This window comes from Talpa occidentalis, unplaced genomic scaffold, assembly GCF_014898055.3.
Source record: "Talpa occidentalis isolate TD23 unplaced genomic scaffold, MPIMG_talOcc4v2.1 talOcc4.12, whole genome shotgun sequence".
Taxonomy (NCBI): domain Eukaryota; kingdom Metazoa; phylum Chordata; class Mammalia; order Eulipotyphla; family Talpidae; genus Talpa; species Talpa occidentalis.
Window position 1 is genome coordinate 91,516,169 of NW_023601212.1, and position 19,891 is coordinate 91,536,059.

The window sequence follows — 19,891 nt, forward strand, 5'->3', positions numbered from 1 at the left end:
ATTTTTATAAGACCATTTTGTACCTTATAAGTTGCCTTGATAGAAGCTGAAAGAAGTCCGTCCTATAGGGGAGGGATCAAGAAGGTGAAAGTCCCTTTTTTTTTTTTTTTTTTTTTTTTTTACTGTTTGGCCTCCGTGACTCTCGCCTAGGTGCTGACCTAGCAGAACGCCTTGTCTGAGCCATCAGATCTCCTGGGTGTCCAGGGTTCCAAGGGTCACAGCTTGGTCGTTCTGAGCACCCTCGGAGTCCACGGGTGATAGAGAAAAGTAGGAATCAGTGACAAGAGAGTCCCGACATTCCCACTCAGCAAGTGGGGGATCAGGAAGCTTGCCAGCTGAGAAACCTGTCACCCGAGACTTTAAGAATGGCGGCCTCACGCTAGTCGCTTTTACCGGGCCGACGGGTGCCCATTAATTTTTTTGTAATCAAATAAAGGACAGAGAAAAAGTTTGTGAAATATCTACTGCCTGTCTGAAGCCCACAGGTAACCGAGAAGTAAATCAGTTCCATTGCAAGAGAAGGAAGAAGGAAGAATGGAAAGGGAGAGAGAGAGCAAGGAAAGATAAGAGGAGCCATTCTAACAATCCTAACAGGGATCTGAGGCCAGGGTAGGGTTCTGTGTCGGATCCCGTGTGGTGCTTAGTGAGGAATGACTTTCCCAACTGTCCCATCCGGACCATTCATCCTCCACTGGGTCTCGGCAGCTCCCCCTCTGCTGAAGGCAAGGGAGGATGGCCCGAGCTGCTGGGAGATCAGCCCCTTATGTGCAGCTCCCGGACGGCCTCTACATGACGTATGTGCCTAGCTCTTCGGAGACCGGAGTCCCTCATACGATGACACCAGACTTTTATTCTTTGACTGGCAGATGGGCTGGACCCCTTACCTGGTCTGGTCACCAGTTTTATCCTTCCACAGGAGATTTTAAGTCAGTCGCCCTTTGGCATTTACTGACTGTCCTGTGCCCTTTTTATGGCCTCTTTGATGGCTCCGAGAGGAAGAAAATGTTTAGCAAGAGAAGTCTAGGACAAGCTGAAGATAGAAACAATTTGTGCCTCTTGGCTCACTTACCTTAAATCTTGTGAAATCCCGGACGAGCCCCCAAAATGATACCGGAATTGTCAGGCCTAGTCTCCCAGCCAGGAACGGATCCCAGGCTGCAGGGCGGCGCTGAACCCCAGCCACTAGACCCCCACGGGTTGGTGTCTCACGAAGCCACAGCAGGAACTTCGCAGACGCTCAGGCAAGCAAGCGAGAAGAGGCAGGTTCGTTTATAGAAAGAAAAAGTTTATTGAGGAGAAAAAGAACAGAAATAAAGTGGGACTCTCAGGCCAGGGAACCAGGCCTAGGAGGGGCAAGGAAGCCAAAGTGGAGTCGTGTCCCAGGGAATATAGACCTTCTTTCCCTGATTATTCTAAAGCTCCACCAGTCTCTTTGTGATTGGTCAGTTCTCGGCTGTCTCACTTAATTTGCTACTAAGTGGGGGATCCTCACATTCCTTATCTAACAGGTCTGTCTTTCCCCATTTGTTACATCTTTATCGTTATGGCCTAGTCTTCCGGGAGAGCATCTCCACACTTTATCTTTATCACCTGAAGAAAACCAGGACCATGCTGGATATTGTCCGTGGTACTGGAATGTTTGTTTTTCCCATTTTGTTAACAATGGTCCTGGGATGTTTGTTTTTCCCAGTGGAATTAGTTACATTCCCTTGGTTGTCCTTATCTCTGAAGCCTCCCTAAATTCTTCAGAGGTCCCCTCCTGCACTGTCCCTAAAACTGCCTAATTTCTAGCTTGCCCTGTGTCTCACCACGGAGGCTGTGATTCGTTTTCTGCCCACTTGTAAATGAGCACCTCCTCCCCCTTCTGAATCATCCAGTTCCTACCAAGGTTGTTGGCGCCTTGCCTCATGGCATCAGGATACTTCCCCCTTCGGGATTAGCTGTGCTCCTTTCGGCCCAGTGCGCATGACGACATCCGGCGCACCAAATAAGGTCATGTGTGTAATCATTGGCTAGGCACTGTTGGCCTGCTTCTTCCGCTTTTTCCCGGCTATAAAAGCCCCGCTGAAACCGAAAATAAAAGAGACTTGCCTTAGCTGAACAAGTGTACGTATCTCCCTCCGTGGTGTACCCCTGTTCCTTCAGGTCGCTGCTCTCCCCCCGAGAACCTTGCTGACCAGTCCGCAGGCTCGGACACAAGGTCTCCACCCCGGCTGTGGGCTGGAGCCAAGTTTTGTTATGTGCACAATCCTGGAAACTTCTGATCAGAGAGAACTGAACATGCAAAGTCTCCTTTTCTAAGCCTATCCAAGAGCAAGCCCAACTGCTTTCTAGACAGAACCAGGTAAGATGAAGAAGGTCAATGACATGTGGGGCGGGGGAAAGGTGTGTGTGTGTGTGTGTTTTTGTTGTTAGGCACAGAGTTGCAGCATATATACAAGTTTCTGGACTTAAAAGCTGAAGGCCAATGTTCAGTTCTGCAATAGCACTTACAGGTCAGTGGAACTTGGGTTAGCTATTTAACTTCTCTGATATTTCATCTCCTTAACTGCAAAATGAGGGTAGTGCTATTGAGTGAGGGGGATACATGTGACATATCTGGCTCAGTAGCTCACATGTAGAAGATAATCAATTTAATGCTGGGCAGTTCTGAATGTGGTGGGCCATGGAAGAAGGGTGCAGAAGGGAGTGAAAGAGTCCACTCTTTCACTTGATAAACACTTGAAAGAAAATTCCACTCTGAAGACATTGGTTCACATTCTGTGAAGTGATTTCCTTTTAAGAAAACTTTATTGAAATATCTAACTGAGAGGTTTTGGTTTCAAATTTGCTGGGCTTTAGAGAGCACCTCAATATTTATTAAGCCCTCACTGTATGTAAAGTGATGTTTGTAAATTATCTTTCAAGTCCTTGTTGGCTGCCAGGTGATAGGTATTGTTACTGCATCCTCAAGTTCAGAGACATAAACATTTATTGAACCCTCACTGTATGTAAAGTGATTTTGTAGATTATCTTTCAAGTCCTTGTTGGCTACCAGGTGATAGGTATTATTACTGCATCCTCAAGTTCAGAGACATAAACATTTATTGAGCCCTCACTGTATGTAAAGTGATTTTTGTACATTATCTTTCAAGTCCTTGTTGGCTACCAGGTGATAGGTATTATTAATGCATCCTCAAGTTCAGAGACATAAACATTTATTGAGCACTCACTGCATGTAAAGTGATTTTTGTACATTATCTTTCAAGTCCTTGTTGGATACCAGGTGAAAAGGCTCCCAGGGGTGCCCCAAGATTTTTATAAGACCATTTTGTACCTTATGTTTGTAAGTTGACTTGATAGAAGCATGGCGAGCAGACCTCTGCTGTCTCGCCCACTGCTCCCCTCAGCAGTGTATTTCATCAGTTTGCCTGTTCTGTTCCCCGCTCTGTCTTTAGTGGGTCCTCTCACCCTCCTGCGCATCTAGCCTGTACCCCGGTTCTTGTATAAATAAATAAATAAATAAATCTTTTTAAAAAAAAAAAAGAAGGGGAAATATGTGACCCCGGGAATCATGATGACAAAGAAACTCGAAGGGATGGGCTGTTCACATAACTTTCCTCTTTTCTGCAGATAGTAGCCTGCTGTGTCTTCAGCATGCCTCCCCTCCTGGGTGTACATCACAGAATCTGAATTCATTGGGGTTAGGTGATGGTAAAAGCCTGAAGGAAATTGACTCAAGTTTTCTTGATTGATTCAATTGTCAAACAATATTGTCTTATATTGAAACTGAGGAGAGGTGACTCAATTGTCTGCAAGGATAAAGTATTTGAAACTCAAAGCTGTTTGCAAAGTAATTTTCTCCAGTCAACAGTCTCATGATCATGTGTTTGAATCTGGAACCTATTTGCAAAGTAACTTTGCTCAGTCAAACATTCTCATGATTAGCTAAAACTATTGTTCACAATCAAACTTCAAGAAGGATCCTTGTAAATGAGGTTCTGCTCCCAAGTAGGGACACTTGTTGGGACCTAGAGAGGCAAAGAAGTTTTATATCATGTGTCAACTCTGATGGATTGTTTGTCCCAAAAAGACCCCAAGGCTAACTCCAGGGCCAGTAGGGAAGATGCTATCATATAGCCTTTTTTGTCCTGAACATGGTGGTAGATACTTGTCATATACTTATGGTGTCAAGTGACAGAAACCCAATCTGTGGCAAAGAAAAAAGTGTTCATAAAATCCAGGACAGGATGTGAACAAGAGAGTGGGTAGAGATGAAAATGGACCTTGAGAACAATATAAACCAACAATCTGAATGCCTCTCAGATACTCTTTGCCCTCATTTGCATGCCTCTGTAGATGGTTTTCTTTTCTCCTGTTGAGTGACTATCTCCACGTGACAGGAACCATAACTCAAAATGCACATTTCAGGGTTTCAACCAGGGAATGACTGTCTTATGCAAGCATTGATAACAAGCAATCACACACACACACACACACACACACAATTTTAAGAGGGATCATGATTATTCCAGTTTGGATTTTAAAATCATGGAAATGACTATTAACCCTGAACCAATCAACTTTTGTTGGGTGGTGGGGGATCATGTAAAAACATGACAACTTCCATTAAAAACCAGACAGCGGGGTTCATGGAAAGAGGGTTCTCCAGAGTAAGGATAGCATGGGGCACAAGGCTTTCAAAATGGTGGGTTTCCACAACAAAGGGATAGCAACATGGCTGCCATCCTGGGTTTAAATTGCAAGGATGAAGAAAAGACCCTCCTTGTGTACCAACCTTGTCTACTAGTGACAGACCCTCACCATGATTTTTTTGCCTTGTGGTTTTGAAGCTCCCAGGAGAAGGTATTCCCACCTAAATCAATTATGCCTTCCAAGCTCCAGTGAGCTGAAACAAAGCTATAACCATAGCAATTAACTGGGAATGTGCCTTCATTTTGTGGAGGAAATACATGATCAGTCTATAAGCCACGTCTTCCCATGACAGGTGGAGACCTGAGAATTCTGTGCCTGTTACCGGAGGACTGCCCCACCATGCAGTGGTTGACGAGGTTCCGGGGCATCCACAAATCCTTCCATGGCTCTTATCCTCAATACACGCGCTGCCAGTCTTTATCAGAAGTCGGAGCCCCAAGATGGAATGATTATGATAGACCCAAGGAATTTAACTTTGCAAATGATATAGTGGACTACTGGACTCAAATGGAGATGGTGAGAAGGCCTCCTGAGTTGGGCTTGGATGGGAGTGGGGAGACAGGGTGGTGAGAAAAGGAATGAGCCTCACTGGTCTTATCTTGTTCCTAGCAGCCCGGGGAGGCAAGAAACCAAGGGCAGCTTCTGCCTCAGCTTACTAGTGTCAGGGAGGGAGTTGATGTCTGGGGCTTCAATTCTCAACCTAGCCATTTCACCACGTCTCTGAGAGTTGATGGTGCCATCTGTGAAACAGAGATAATCTCACATAAAAAACAAGAAAGCAAGTGAAAGTGACTGGTACACAGTCAGTTACTCCATAATTGTGACCAAGTGCAAAAGTTCTAATCACAAGCTCAGCAAGTTGAATGGTAAGTCTAACTGGAATTCATCTCATCAAACTTGGGCTTGACTTCAGGTTACATTCGAGAGGAAGGGAACAAACTACCAGATTGCATACCTGAGTGTCTGACATATATAGCTAAGTTATGTCATCCATCCTCCTATGAGAGTGGTGAATCCAACTGCAATCTCCCCTGTCAGTGGGGGTTTTAAGGCATATCCAAAAGATCAGTTCCTGTGGTCTCTGGAGGTTACTTGTCTCTGCAGAAAATCCTAAGGCTTGATTTGTTTTGGTTTTGTTTTTTCCCAAGAAAGGTAAGGTAGTGACACCAGGAATTTCAGTAGACATTGGGTGGTGTTCCTGTAACTAAGTCTCCACTAGTGATGTCAGTAGTGTAAAAATTCATCCAGCATTGTCTTTGTACATAAAAGAGCATTCACCTTAGATGGAGTCGATGAGTTGAATAATTATTAAATTCCCAGGAAGATGCATTCATGTACTAATATCTAAGACGTGTGTGTGTGTGTGTGTGTGTGTGTGTGTGTGTACACACCTTTTACCTTTTGTGGGAGTCCCCATCCTACTTCCTTCTTTTTCCTTTCTCTGAATTTCTATAATAACTCCAAAGGGGGGTGGGTGGCGGAAATGCCTGTATTATAGAGAGCATGTTTTTAATGCCAGATCAAACAATTTGCATTTAAGACTTTGATTAGATGGGCACTTTTATTATCCCCACTTCCAGATGAGAAAACCAAAGTTCTAAGGGTTTAAATATTCTCAGAAATTACATAACTAATAAATGAAGAAGCAGGATTTGGTTCCAGACTGTCTGAATATATAACGCATTATTTAACCCTGTCACAATCTGATGATGATAAAATAGCTGTCTCCAGGCTACAGACTTTTTTTTAGTGGAATAAGTTAAATTAGAAGCCTGCTTTACAAGAACTGTGAACCTTGAAATTGCTGCTTTGAAAGACCCTCCAGCAGGCAGGCACTGCTGTCCACTCTGGCTCCTGGTCCTCACCTTATGACTTAAGCATCACCTGGAAACTGATCCATGGCTTAATCAAAACACAACTCAAATCATCAGGGTAACCGAATTTATTTTGATCCACATTTTAATGCATTTTACTTGTGAAATGTGAAATTTTATGTGAAATCTTTTGCCTTTATTTAGTTGGCAAAGTATCCATTATGAAACAAAAGAAAGTGCTTTGTAAGTCAAACAACATAAACCAAGGGGAAGAATACAGTCTCTCATTCAGACCACCAGTGTAGAACTCTGAGTGCCTTGAAAATCAAATCTTTTTTTACTCTAGGCTGCTAAGATATTACATTCAACTTGAATTGATTCCTGGAGCAACCTCCTAAACCTGTTCATAAAAGGTCATATTATGCCCACATTCATTTTTTCTACTTCTTTGATATGGCATTCATTCATTCAGCTGAGACTTAGCAAGTACCTAACATATAGCACTACTTTCAGAGACAAATATTCAATGTGTATTTAAACTACACTTCTATTCCCATCTGAGCTTCAAGTCATGTGAGACCAGAAGCCCTCAAAGCAGCCCTCACACAACCCAGAACATTGCTAATAATGTCCACCCTTTCTTTTTATCCCAAGAGGAGCAGGAGCCAGAAATTGGGTGGCTTCTTCCTGAACATGCTGCACCACACCAGAAGAGAGGAGATAAGAATGAGCAAATACACCACAAAATTTCTTATAATTTTGAGTATGGGTTTTTATTGTTTTGACACTTGTAGATTGCTGTGGGTACTTGGCTATTTTTTGAACTCCCACAAAGATGTTTAATTAGTCTGTTCTTATTTATTTGCTCTTTTGTGAGGGAATGAAAACCTAGAGTTTCTTGGTCTGCCTTCTTACTGATTTCATCTCTAGAGTTAGCTTAATTTAAAATGCAAATTCTCCCAGATGTTCAAGAATTAAATTAGCCTGCTTTTTTTTTGGTAATAGTCATGGTAATTTTATTGAGCACTTACTATGTGCCAGGCACTGTCATATATACTTGACTATTAAGTTACTAAATAATTTAGTGAACTTTGACTCCTTCTAAGCAGTATTATTGTTCCCATCTCAGAGATGAAAAAACTGAGGCATATCCTCAGAAAGAAACCTACTGACTTTATGGAACTAAGAGAGACATATGGGAGAATGAATTTTAAGTCTTCCGTAGGCTACATGAAGTCTGTTCATGATTTCATGTGACTTGAGAGGAGGTGACTATAGTAGGTCAGAAGAACTTGACTAAATCACACCCATCCTCCAAATTCTCTTTTCTCTACATATACTTTAAAATAAGGTCCCAGTCTTTGACCTGTGCTTACAACAAAATATGACTTGGCAGAGCATTTGCAAAAAAAAAAAAAAGTGCCCTTTTCCTTTGAAACAAGAATAATATATGGTGTATAATCTTCAACAGGAGGGCAAGAGAGGTCCAAACCCAGCCCTATGGTGGGTGAATAACCAAGGAGATGAAGTAAAATGGAGTTTCAGAGAGATAACAGACTTAAGCTGCCGTACAGCCAACATGTTGACACAGAACTGTGGCCTGCAACGCGGAGACCGCCTAGCCTTGATTCTGCCTCGGGTGCCTGAGTGGTGGTTGGTGAGCCTAGGCTGCATCCGATCAGGTCAGTGACTCAAACAGATCCTGGTAGCCCTCAGAGGTGGCCTAGCACTAATTGGTCCTGAAGCATTAGGTGTTTTCTCTTGCCTAAACTTCTTTCTCCTATACAATCTTTCCTTTATTGGACTCAAATTATATATAAGTGTACATGTACACTTATTGAATACTTGATAGGAACCTGCAGATAAGAACCTTCAAATCCATAAGAACATTTGAGGTAGGTACTATCACCCCATTCTGTTTATTTATTTATATTTATTTATTATTGAGATAGCATTGATTTACAACACTGTATCTCTTCAGGACCTAGGCCTTTACCATAAGCCATTGGGCCTCCTCCTTCATTTGTTCCAACCTCCACCTTCCCTCTCTAGTAGCCTCAATTCTGCACTCATAATTCTAGTCTTTGTTTTGGTTTAGTTTTGTCAGGTCCTTTGTTTTGTTTCTCTATATCCACATCTGAGTGAAATCAGCTGGTACTTGTTTTTTTTCTATCTGACTTATTTAGCATAAGCCTCTCCAGTTCAACCATGTTGTTCCAAATGGCAAGAATTCATCTTTTCTTTTACTAGTTAAGTAGTATTTCATCATGTGTGTAATATATATAGCACATCTTCTTAATCAATGCTCTTTTGTTGGGGACTTAGATGGTTTTCATAGCTTGGCTACTGTAAATAGTGCTGCAATGAACATAGGAGTGTTTTGCCTTACTTTCCTGGCTCTGTGTATTTATTTTCTTATCTAATATCTGTGGGTTATTTTACTTTGATTTTGATCAAAGGATTTTGACAAGGAGCGTTCTTGTCAACATTTATTGTAGGGGAATATCTAGTGTTTGCAAATTCCTTCAACTTTTTTTTTTTAAGGATATATTTTATTTACAAGAGCTGAGGTACAGGCCAGATGAGTGGGAGGGTGAGAGGATTCACCAGAGACAGAGCAGGGAACAGAACAGGCAGACTGATGAAATACACTGCTGAGAGGAGCAGCGGGCGAGACAGGAGAGGTCTGCTTGCCATGTGGGTTGCTCCGAGGCCGGCGGGGATTGGACTGGCACTGCAGAGGCTGCTGATAGCTTCACAGCGCTGCACTCAACCACCTGCACCACTAGGGAGGCCCAGATTCCTTCAACTTTTATTTGAGGTCTTTATTTTCCCCTTGTATTTGAAAGAGAGTCTTGCAATTTTGGCTGGCAGTTTTTATTTTTGAGTATCTTTGAGTACATCATTCCATTCTCTCCTTGCCTTTATAGTTTCTGATGAGAAGTCTGATGTAAACTTGATGGGACTACATTTATATGTTACTTGTTTTTCCCCCCTATACCTTCAATAGTCTTACTGCCTCTGTTAATTCTTGCTAGTTTCACTACTGTGAGTCTTGGTATAGGTGTCATTGCACTTAGGTGTTCTTTCAGCTTCTTGGACTGGTATATTTAATTCCTTCCCCAGGTCTGGATAGATGTCCTCTTTCATTTTTTTCAATAGGTTCTCTATTCTCCTCTCTCTCTTCCTCTTCTGGGGTACCCATTATTCTTATATTGGCTTTCTTGATGGTGTCAGATATTTCTCAAATTGCCTCCTCCTTTTTTTTTTAACATATTCTTTGTCTTTTTCCACTTGTGTCATTAGACCATTACTATTTTTAAGATCACTGATTTGATCCTCCATTTGATCTATTCTACTTTCATAGCTTTCTGTAGAGTACTTTCTCTCATTTATTGAACTCTTTACCTCCTGGATTTCTGTTATTTTCCTGTTAAAACTTTGATTTCTACCTTCTGTTCATAGATTTTATTTCTGAGCTCATTAATTTGTTTTTGTGAGCTTTGTGTGTCTCTTTGATTAACTTTTTTCCTTATATTTCTTTGACTTTTTTTCTGAGTTATCTTGTATTTCTTTGGCTTGCTTTTCTGATTTTTCTATCTCTGAGTTTATTAAAGCAGTTTATTAAATAAGCTCTATCTAGTAGGGAGATAGAATCTTCTATCTTTTCATGTTTGAATTCTGGAGAATTGTTCTCACTTTGTGATATCATACTCTCAATGTCTCATATTTGAATGTGTTATGTTGTTCTGTCTACCCATTTTGTTACTTAAAGTTTCCCTCTGTTATCATTGTTTTAATATCTTTAGATACGGGGGTTATTTAAGTCTTTGCTGGATTCTATATGTACTAAGATCTTTTTTTGTAGCTGTTGAGTCAGTAGGGTGGGAGAAACTTGGAGAGAGCCAGATGTTGATATGGATGAGTCAGGGTGGAACTGGCTCATATTTGTGGTACCTCCAATATCCTTCATCTCTAGGGTTTCGAATGAGAGACTCCATAGTCCCTGTGTTTTCTGTGTGCTTCCCAAAGTAAGTACCAGTCCCAGAGGGCAGGAAGGAGGAGTGCAGATTAGAAAACCTGCTCTGATATTATCTTTGTTGGGGACCCATCCTATATGGTGTACCCCAGCTCTTCACAATGTTTCCCTTTTTCATGGGAGTATGCCTCCATGCAACCTCCACTGCTCCCTGCCCAAGAATTCTGGTTGAATTGACAGACTCACTACCAATGTTCCCTACTTCAGACCACAACCCAGAGCTTCCTTTTTCCATCTACCACCTGTTCAATATATCATGAATATCTTCAGTGTGAACCATGTTTAAATCTGCACTAGGCCCTACTGTCCAAGGAATAATCAATCCTACTCCTATATGAGTGACTGTCTGTCCAAATAGTGTCCCTCTGGCTTGCTTCTCCAATGGCCACACTCTAGGAATTTGTTGTAGACATTGTAAACCTATAAATTCCAGCTCAACATCCATAAACATTGGAGCATACATCTAAGATCCAGGACATTCCCTTCACCTAACTATGATAGGGTTATCACACAAGAAGTCTAGTATTGATACAATGCAGATGCCTGAATACAACCATAGCCAAATTCCTCAATTGCCTCAATAATGTTCTTTATAGACTGTTTTTTCCTTAAACCCAAAAATCCAAACTAGCATCATATGTTGCATTTACTTGCCATGTCTCCTCAGTTCTTTTAATCTGAAAGTATCCCCTAGCAGTTTCTGCATGACAGTTATTTTGTAGGAGTTGTCTTTCTCAGTGCATCCCACCAGGAAGTATATGATGGTGGTTTTGGTCCAATATGAGTTGTATTATTCTATCACTTTAATAAAGTGATATCCACCTTTGTAAACTACCTTTCCCCTTTGCAATTAATAAGTAATCTGTGCTGAAACATATAATAAGACTATGTGAGTATCTTGCACCCCAATAGTTTTTTACCCTATGGTTTGGTTATTTGTTGATGATTCATGACTGAATGGCATGGTTTTAAGGTGGTTGTATTTGAGAATTTTCTATTTCTAGCACTCACTCTACATTTATTAGTTATCATTCTTCTGTGGAGAGTTCCTTCCCTTTCAGTTTATTTGTATAACTTAGAGCCAGAATGGGATTCATAGATTTATTACTCCAGTCCTTCTATTATGCATGCTCACACAACATTCTGTTATGCTCTTGTTATATGTATATTTATACATACTCTCCCTCTCTCCCATTCTTTCACAATACAATTGTTGATGCAGACATCAAAATCATGTGGAATCAAGAAGTAACTGCAATGGCAGAGGGAGTATAGAGAAGCCATGTCATCTGTAGAACTAAGAGATAATCCATAAGAAAGCTAAGACATGGGCTGAGCCCCTAGGGTAAGCAGAATTAAAAATATGTAGAAGCAAAGAAAGCAAATTCTAAGACTGGCCATATCACATGCAAAGGCTTAGAGTCAGAAGAAGTTTGTATGAAGAATGAGTAATTGGAAGTAGAGAATAAAGTTGTGGGAGAGAAAGCTGGAGGTTGACAGCCTTTCAATGTCAGGATGGGGAGTGTAGTGTTTTCTCGAAGAGAGGGCACAAGAATTAGTGAAGGAGAGACATGTGGAGGGAAATGTTAGTACTTTGTGGAACTTAAGCAAATATAATATGGGGATAGGTAGTAGGAAGGTTCAAGACACAGCATCCAGGGAAGAGGTTAGAATCCAATGGGGGCACAGAAAGACTTTGACTAAATGTTGGTGTTGGAAGATGGAAGAGAATGTAGGAAAGTTCAAGGATAGTGTAACTAATTTTGGGTGTGGGGAATGAGAGAAAGATTCAAGATGACAACAAATTGTCTGAGAGAGACGTGAAGGGTAGAAAGATGGAGGCAGGGCAGGGAGGCAGCCAGTTCCGATGTCAGAGACACGTTCTGCTGGCATTAAATAGGACCCACCTGCTTACTCGATAGGTCCATCGAGAATAGAAAAGGTTCTAGCAGTGTTTCAAATTTAATATGCAGAAGGTTCACTTGGGGCTCTTGTTAAAATGCAGATTCTGATTCAGCAAGCTTGCAGTGGGCTGTGAGTCTGTGTCCCAGGTGCAGCTGGTGCTGTGAGTCTGTGGACCACATCTGAAAGCGGCTAGAGGATTTCTATGCAGATAAGTTGGGCTTGAAACTCATGTTTGTGAAAGAAAAATAAACAAACCAACAGTTCCTTCTCCTTCCCAGGAGATCATCTTTCATGCAGGAACCACTCAGTTGAAGGCCAAGGACATTCTCTACCGACTACAAGTGTCTAAAGCCCAGAGTATTGTGACCACAGAAGCCCTTGCCCCTGAGGTGGACTCCATGGCTTCTGAGTGCCCCAATCTGAAAACCAAGCTCCTGGTGTCCGATCATAGCGCGTGAAGGGTGGCTGGACTTCCGCTCATTGATGAAGTGAGTTTCTAGTCTGATGAATGCGCTTTCTGAGAAATGTTGAGAGAAAGTTATTCACCCCAAAGTTCTTGGAAACAGACAGTCATGGTAGGCAGCTCCCCAGGTCTGACACCAGAAACCTCTTCCCAGATCTGTCATTGATTTGCCGCCTGACCCTTGGCTCATTCCATCCCTCTCTTGCTTGTGACTGCTTTATCTTTAAAATAAGAAAATGGAATTGCTTCCCTCACTAAAGTATAATCACCTCTGGACTGCACAAAGGAGATGTGGAAAAATCAGAGGGTTATTGTGTTGTATCTTCCTTTGGATGAGGGATTTGAAGTACTATTTTCATATAAAACAAGTATTGTGAAGAAGTTGAAAGAAAGTGAATTTTTTAAGGTGATACTTGAGTCTGAGTCACAGGTAGTTTGGGGAGCAAACACTTTCTGTGTGTCCAGGTGCTGTGGTGCCTTCAGGAATACCTTGCAGAAATGTTAGGGAAGTAATGGACAGAGACAGGCCTCTTCTATCTCCAAGTTCTGATTCAGAAACCTTCAGGCATCTTTATATCACACATCAACGGTGCTGGATTTGTTTTTTTGAAATTTCATGGCTAATATTACAGCAAAGTCACATCTTATGCTAGATTCTAAAATCAGGAGAAAAATGACCCCAAATGTCATGTTGTTTCTTTTGATGGGCAAATCAAAACTGTGACTTCTTCTCCTTTGCACTAAACCCTATTTTCAGATCAGCATCCCCTGAGCACACCTGTGTTAAGTCAAAGACTTTGGACCCAATGGTCATCTTCTTCACCAGCGGGACCACGGGCTACCCCAAGATGGCGAAACACAGCCATGGATTTGCTTTACGATCTTCCTTCCCTTCTAGGTAGGAAAGAGGAATCTAACTCAGAGGTTGGGCCACATTCTGGGACAAAGTGTGTGTGTGCGTGTGTGTGTGTGCGCTCGTGCGTGTGGAGACCTGAATAGAACCAACTCCATTCTGTTTCTCCTTTCTGCTCTCTTTGGTTCATATTGCTAAGGGTCTAAGAGGTAAAAACTGGAAACCCTGGAGGCATGACAGAGGCACTTTTGGGTGTGAAGGAAATGTGGGTGGAGTCAGCAAGCATAGACAAGCCACACAAAGCTCTTGTGTTGCTGTCAGTGATTCCAGGGTTTGGTGAAGGAAAGACAAAATGTTCTAGCAATGTGACCCAAAGTGATAGAGCCTCTCTTCTCCCCCATCATAGGAAAATCAGATGTGGAGTTTCCCAATCATGTGCTGTTAGAAAAAGTGATTCTTGAAACCAAGTCACGCAAGCCACTACCCTAATCTAGCACAAAAAATCACAGAGGCCAAAACCTTGGGTTATCATTTAATCAATTTTAAACCAAACCTCTTCTTCACGCCCCCCCCCACAAGTAGCAACATTCACGCCAGGCCAATTTCACATAGTTTGCAATTCGTTAACCAGATAAGTTTGCAGAGAAGGCTCTTTGTGGACAACAGGTATCTGCATTGATGATCATGGGTGTAGAGCCAAGTCCTCCATGATGGGGGTAGGAAGTAGAGGAGGGCTTTCCTGGCAGCCAAAAATAATACAAAGGAACAAAGATATGGAAAGTAGCATACAGAGATTGAGAATAGTTGGTATCTGGTGAGAGACAGAGACCCGGAGATGGGAAATGAGTGGAGCCCAGATCAGGTGTGTCTTGTGGACATTGGTGTAGAATTTGGAACAGATTAGAAAAACATGGGAGATTTTGAAAAGTTTTCAGCATAGAGAGGACTGATCACATTTGCATTTTGAAAAGATCACCTTGGAGGCAGGATGGAAGATGTGTGGGGTGATAGGGAGGAAAAGTCATTAGAAACAACAGTTAGAGGGTTTTAGAATAATTTGGTACAAGATGGCAGTTGCTTTAACTGAGTGCCAGACACAAGAAGGGTGTTAGCACATTTGATATTTTAAGAGGTGGACAGGACCCACAGGGCTAGATGTTGAGAAGGTTAACTACCAGGTTTGAGGGTTAGGCAGTTTCACAGACAGTTGACAGGCTCCGAAATCCAGAGTCCACAGGAGAATGAGTCGAAGAGAGGCAGGAGAGATCAGGCTCTGCTGGGCGTGGGGTGCCTGTGAGACATCCCTCAAGAGATACCCAGCAGGTTCCTGGGTCCAATTACTAGTTAGAGAGATGGCCCTAGCTAGAAATTTCTGGTGGGTGTGCCATAATCCTCAGAAAAGGGATGAGAATATATGGGTGTCTCATCAAAACCCTCCCTACCAAGAAAATCTCCACAAAGCCCTAACCTGCTAATGAAGAATTGTGATTTCTCAAGAAGTTATGCATCTAGAGGTCCCTCAGAAACAGAAAGAGGAAGGTAGAGAAATAAAGTTCCACTCACTTCATGTTCCTTTGGCTTATGATTGATTCCAGTCCTTTGCCAATATGAGGTATTAATTAGTTCTCTCTCTCCCTGTCTCTCTCCATTCCAAATGACAGAGAGCCCACTCTAAACCTCTTGAAGCCAAACACTGATTAAGGGAATTTATTGGATCATGAAACAGAGTTCTCCAGGATTTGCCTGTAGTCATAGCTGGAGAGTCTCCGGATTAGGTTTTTATCTCTCCATCTATCAGCTCTGATACTCAGGTTTTGATCTTCTGAGAAAGCCTCATCCTTTATTATACAAAAATGACCACTGGCATCACTTGGGACTCTATCAGATTCGAATCCAGGGAAAGAACAACAGACGTTGACTCGGTGTTCCCTGTCTAAAGGTTCATTATGATTGAACCAGCTGACATCACACGAGACCGGGAACTATAGTTTTACAGTCTTTGGGGGCCTGGGTGGGAACAGATCTTGAGCCCACACAAATCACATGAATGGAGTGGCAGGTGGATCGCAACCCCAAACCCAGAGTCCCCCGCCTTGGATTACATCCTCCTGGGAGCACACAGTGAGGCTGTTGTATTTTGGAGTTAGCAGGAGATTACTGCAGCTGAAGACGTCTGATGTCTTCTGGTGTCTGTCAGACCCAGGCTGGATTCTGGCTGTTTTTGGGTGCTTGCTTGAACCATGGACAGCAGGGTCTACACTCTTCATTCACCATCTGTCCCAGTTTGAGCCCAAAGTCATTGTAGAGGTAAGAATTCAGTACCGTCCACCATCACAAACTCCCAGAAGAAACTCATGTTTCAAGATTAAAAACTGGGCTTCATGGAAAAGATTTGACTTAGCAAAGGAGCCCATGAGCATAATCTAACACCAGCCTGGATTTCTCAAAGTGTGAAGCACAGAGTAATACGATCATTGCATTAGACTCACATCAAGAGGCAACCTTGAAGAAGAGGCTTAGATTCCCCAGACCCATGCATTGAACTGTGTGGGTTCGAAACCCAGAATACACATTTTGAGAAATGGAAGCAAACCAGAGTGAGGTCATGTCTCCTGGATGCCAGGTCCCGGCTGTGCCAGTGTGTGGTTGGAGTATGACACATCATGTTTCTTAGTGCACTTTGGACATTTATTAGTGGTTTACTTGTGACCCTGAGCCTCAGTTTCCTTATCTGTGAAATGGGTGTTTCCATAATTACTATCTCACAAAATTGTTGGGAATAGTGATGAGGTGGCACAAGCTGGCACCGGGACCACACTCCCCAAGTAAGTGGCAGCAGTGGCTGTTGTCTTGTGGTGATAATGGGCTCCTTCCTTGCATGTCCCTGCCCCTGAAATTGCTTTTTGCTTCCCCACTTGCTTCCTTCTCAGAGGCAGAGCTGCCCCCCTCAAAATCTGAACACCTGCTGATCCTTTCCTTCCCTCCTGTGAGGAGTGCCTCTCCATTAATCTTTAATTTGTGAAAACTTTGCTCTGCCCCTTCAATCTCTTACCTGTCATTTATTGACTTTGCTCCCTCAGCCAATAAACATGCCCAAAGTTCCCCATCTTTGAAAGGCTTCCCTTTACCCTAGTGCACATTGGACCTGCCCTCTTTCCTCCCTTAATATCAGATTTCTCCATTGAACTTTCTCCCCTCCCTGTGGCCACTTGATCCAGCTGACCCACAGTCCTCCAGGTGTCTGCCCTCATCTTGCACGTCCTTCCTTAGCAGCCTCCTTCACTTCCATTCTCCAGCCAACGACTCTCAAAGGTGCACCTTGGGTCTAGCCTCTCTCTTGAGGCTAATTCCCCTTGTGTCCCTCCAGCACCCTGGTCAATATCTGCTCTCCATCTCCACTCCCCTACTCCATCATTACCTCCTGCTGCGGGTGAAATCCCCCCAGCAACCCTGAATCCAGCCCCCATCACCAGCTGCCCCCAAAGTCTTCGTATGTTTTAAGCTTGAATTATTTCAAAGTATTCCACAAATTTCCCCCCCTCCCAAAGCCCATAGCATTTTAAAGTTTATTGATTGTGCTTTATTTTCTACTTATTACTTTTGTGCATTTCAGTAATGAAATATCTATTGTTCTAGCCTCTCTTAGTGAAGACAGGAGTTGTTGACTAAAACAAAGAACGTTTAATTAAAAATGTACTGTTCCTGAGCTGGCACACCGTCTAGTTCCTTTCTGCCCACCCCTCTCAGCCAGCCCTCTCGCCAAGTCTGTTGCAAGAGCCCCCTGCTCCGGTGCCACTCTCCCTGGGAAGCCTGGAAACACGGAGACAGGGGATAAAGTACAACTTAGGTGATTACAACCAGAGCCAACATTTGGTGAGGACTTAGTCAAACACAGGATGTGGACAAGATTCTGCCTCTAATCCTTATGTGTGAGCAATGCTCCCCGGGGTGCACATAGCAGAGACCCACTTCAAAGTGGCTTAATGGGAAAAGGAATATAGGCAGGGAGGACACTGGGGTTTGTTAAGAATACAGAAGAGAAGATAGGCTGGTCATGATGAGAGTCTAGAACGGGAACCAGGAAGACACCAGGAGTCAAGGCAGCTTCCTCTCTGCTTTTCTCTGTGTTTCTGTTCCTTTCTTTTTTTTTTCTAAGATTTATTTTATTTATTTATGCATACAAGAGCTGGGGTGCAGGTCAGAGGTGTGGGGGGCCAGTGAGCGGATTCAGCAGAGACAGAGCGGATCTACTGAAATACACTGCTGAGGGGAGCAGTGGGCGAGACAGGAGAGGTCTGCTACACCACATGGGTAGCTCCCTGGCCACCAGGGGATTGAACTTGTGTGTTGCAGTGCCTGAGGATAGCTTGATTGTGCTGCGACTTCACTCCTTGCGCCACCAGGGAGGCCCCTCTGCTCCTTTCTATGTATAAGCCTGCTTGTGCTTCTCCACGCAGTCAGGACCAACATAGAGGACACAGCATTCCCAGGTTGGCAGCCCCCCCTTTCCAGATGACCAGCAGACTAGACACTGAGTGACCCAAGTCACCAGCCCAGTGAGCTACTCCTGGGCAAGATTACAGGCACAAGACTGCATGGAGTGGGATAGGGTTAGGGCTTGGGGGTGAGGGTAGACTTAAATTTTGCCAAACGGACGTGATTGTGAACTATGGCAGAGGGAGAAGAAATGCAGGCTGGGCTCAGAAAGAGGGACCGAGAGTAGAGGTTGCTTTCTCCAAAGTGTCCATTACACCACATGGTGGTTTTATGTGGAAAATATAGATGTTCCCGTTTTACAAAGGAGGAAACAGAGCTGCAGAGAAATGATGTGATAAGATTTGAATTCAGGTCAGGCAGACACCAACACTCACCTTTGCTTCCCTTTCAAGTCCCTGCTCTCACCTCTACCCTGATCCGGAACTCTGAAAGATCCCCATCTCTAACTAAATAATGATGAATTAGACCCTAAATAATCTGGCTTCTCCTAACCCCAGTTTTCCTAAATGTGCCTCTTATTCTTCTGTATATCTAAATAAATGATATTTTTTGTTTCTTATTACATCCTTACTGTTTCTTCTGCTCGTAAGACTTGGCTCCTGCTGTCCTCTATCTTCAAGGACCTTCCCCACTGCTCTGCCTGGACACACTGCATTCATGTGTTGAATGCCTCCAACAAATGCCACCTGGTGCACTGAGCCCCTGGGTCACCTATTCACAAGGAACTTCCAGAACTATCTTCAAATCTCACTTGTGACATTTACCAATGTCTGCCTTATCATGTGAGTCCTGTTTTATGTCCTCAGTTAGCACCTATTCTGCACAAGAGCTGGGACTTCATCTTACGCTTCTGACCTCCCTCCACAGTACCCAAGGCAAGCTACGTACAAAACTCATGACACAACTAACAAATAAATAAGTGGGCTCTCCTAGAGAGGAGATCAGAACGAAAATGCTAATCATCAGCTAATAATTTTAGTCTTAACCTAAAATATAACTTTTCATTTTCTAGACATTCTTCAAATATCCCATCACCCAGTGCATTGCTGCGCCAGGGGTGTACCGGATGATTCTGCAGAAGAACTTTCCCAGGTATGGTACAAGTAGCTGTGGCTGGATTCTAGGAGGAAGATTTCTAGGAGGAAGATATTAAGGAATATGATGCATTGTGATCTAATTTTTCTAAGTGTGGTTTTTTTTAGGTGTGTGCTTGTACATGTGTGAAGTGTTGATGGTGATCATTATCATCCAGACTAATTATTTCATTAAGCGGACTCAGAGATACGAGTAAAAAAGCATCCTTAGTTTTGCACTGTGGGTTTGTTTTCATTTTTATATTCCCCATACAATTGAACCCCCTTATTTTGACCCCAATCCCTCCTTTCCCCGCCCCCCTCCCCCATAGTGTGTCTCTGGTTCATAGTTGTTTGTTGATTTTGATTTTTTCTTTCTTATAGTTATTCTTTTTCCTGGTCCCTTATTTAGGTTTTCTAGATTCCTGCTATGAGTGAGACTATCTGGTATTTTTCTTTGTCTTTCTGGCTTATTTTGCTGAGCATGATCCCTTCCAGCGCCATCCATGTTGCTGCAAATTGCATGTGTTTATCTTTTTGAATGCCGAGTAA

General features: G+C 42.9%; 2 protein-coding genes across 2 annotated transcripts in view; one reads left to right on the forward strand and one right to left on the reverse strand.

Moving 5' to 3' along the window:
• Positions 1-19,891, reverse strand: part of LOC119242359 (acyl-coenzyme A synthetase ACSM6, mitochondrial-like) — a 272,902-nt gene that overhangs the window by 94,581 nt on the left and 158,430 nt on the right. The window lies entirely within an intron of this gene.
• The window catches only part of LOC119241867 (acyl-coenzyme A synthetase ACSM1, mitochondrial-like), a 52,679-nt gene that overhangs the window by 23,629 nt on the left and 9,159 nt on the right, over positions 1-19,891 (forward strand). The window contains 5 exon segments of the mRNA XM_054692913.1: positions 12,732-12,905; positions 12,907-12,941; positions 13,674-13,814; positions 15,917-16,076; positions 19,279-19,358. Coding sequence (XP_054548888.1) covers positions 12,732-12,905; positions 12,907-12,941; positions 13,674-13,814; positions 15,917-16,076; positions 19,279-19,358 — 590 coding nt within the window.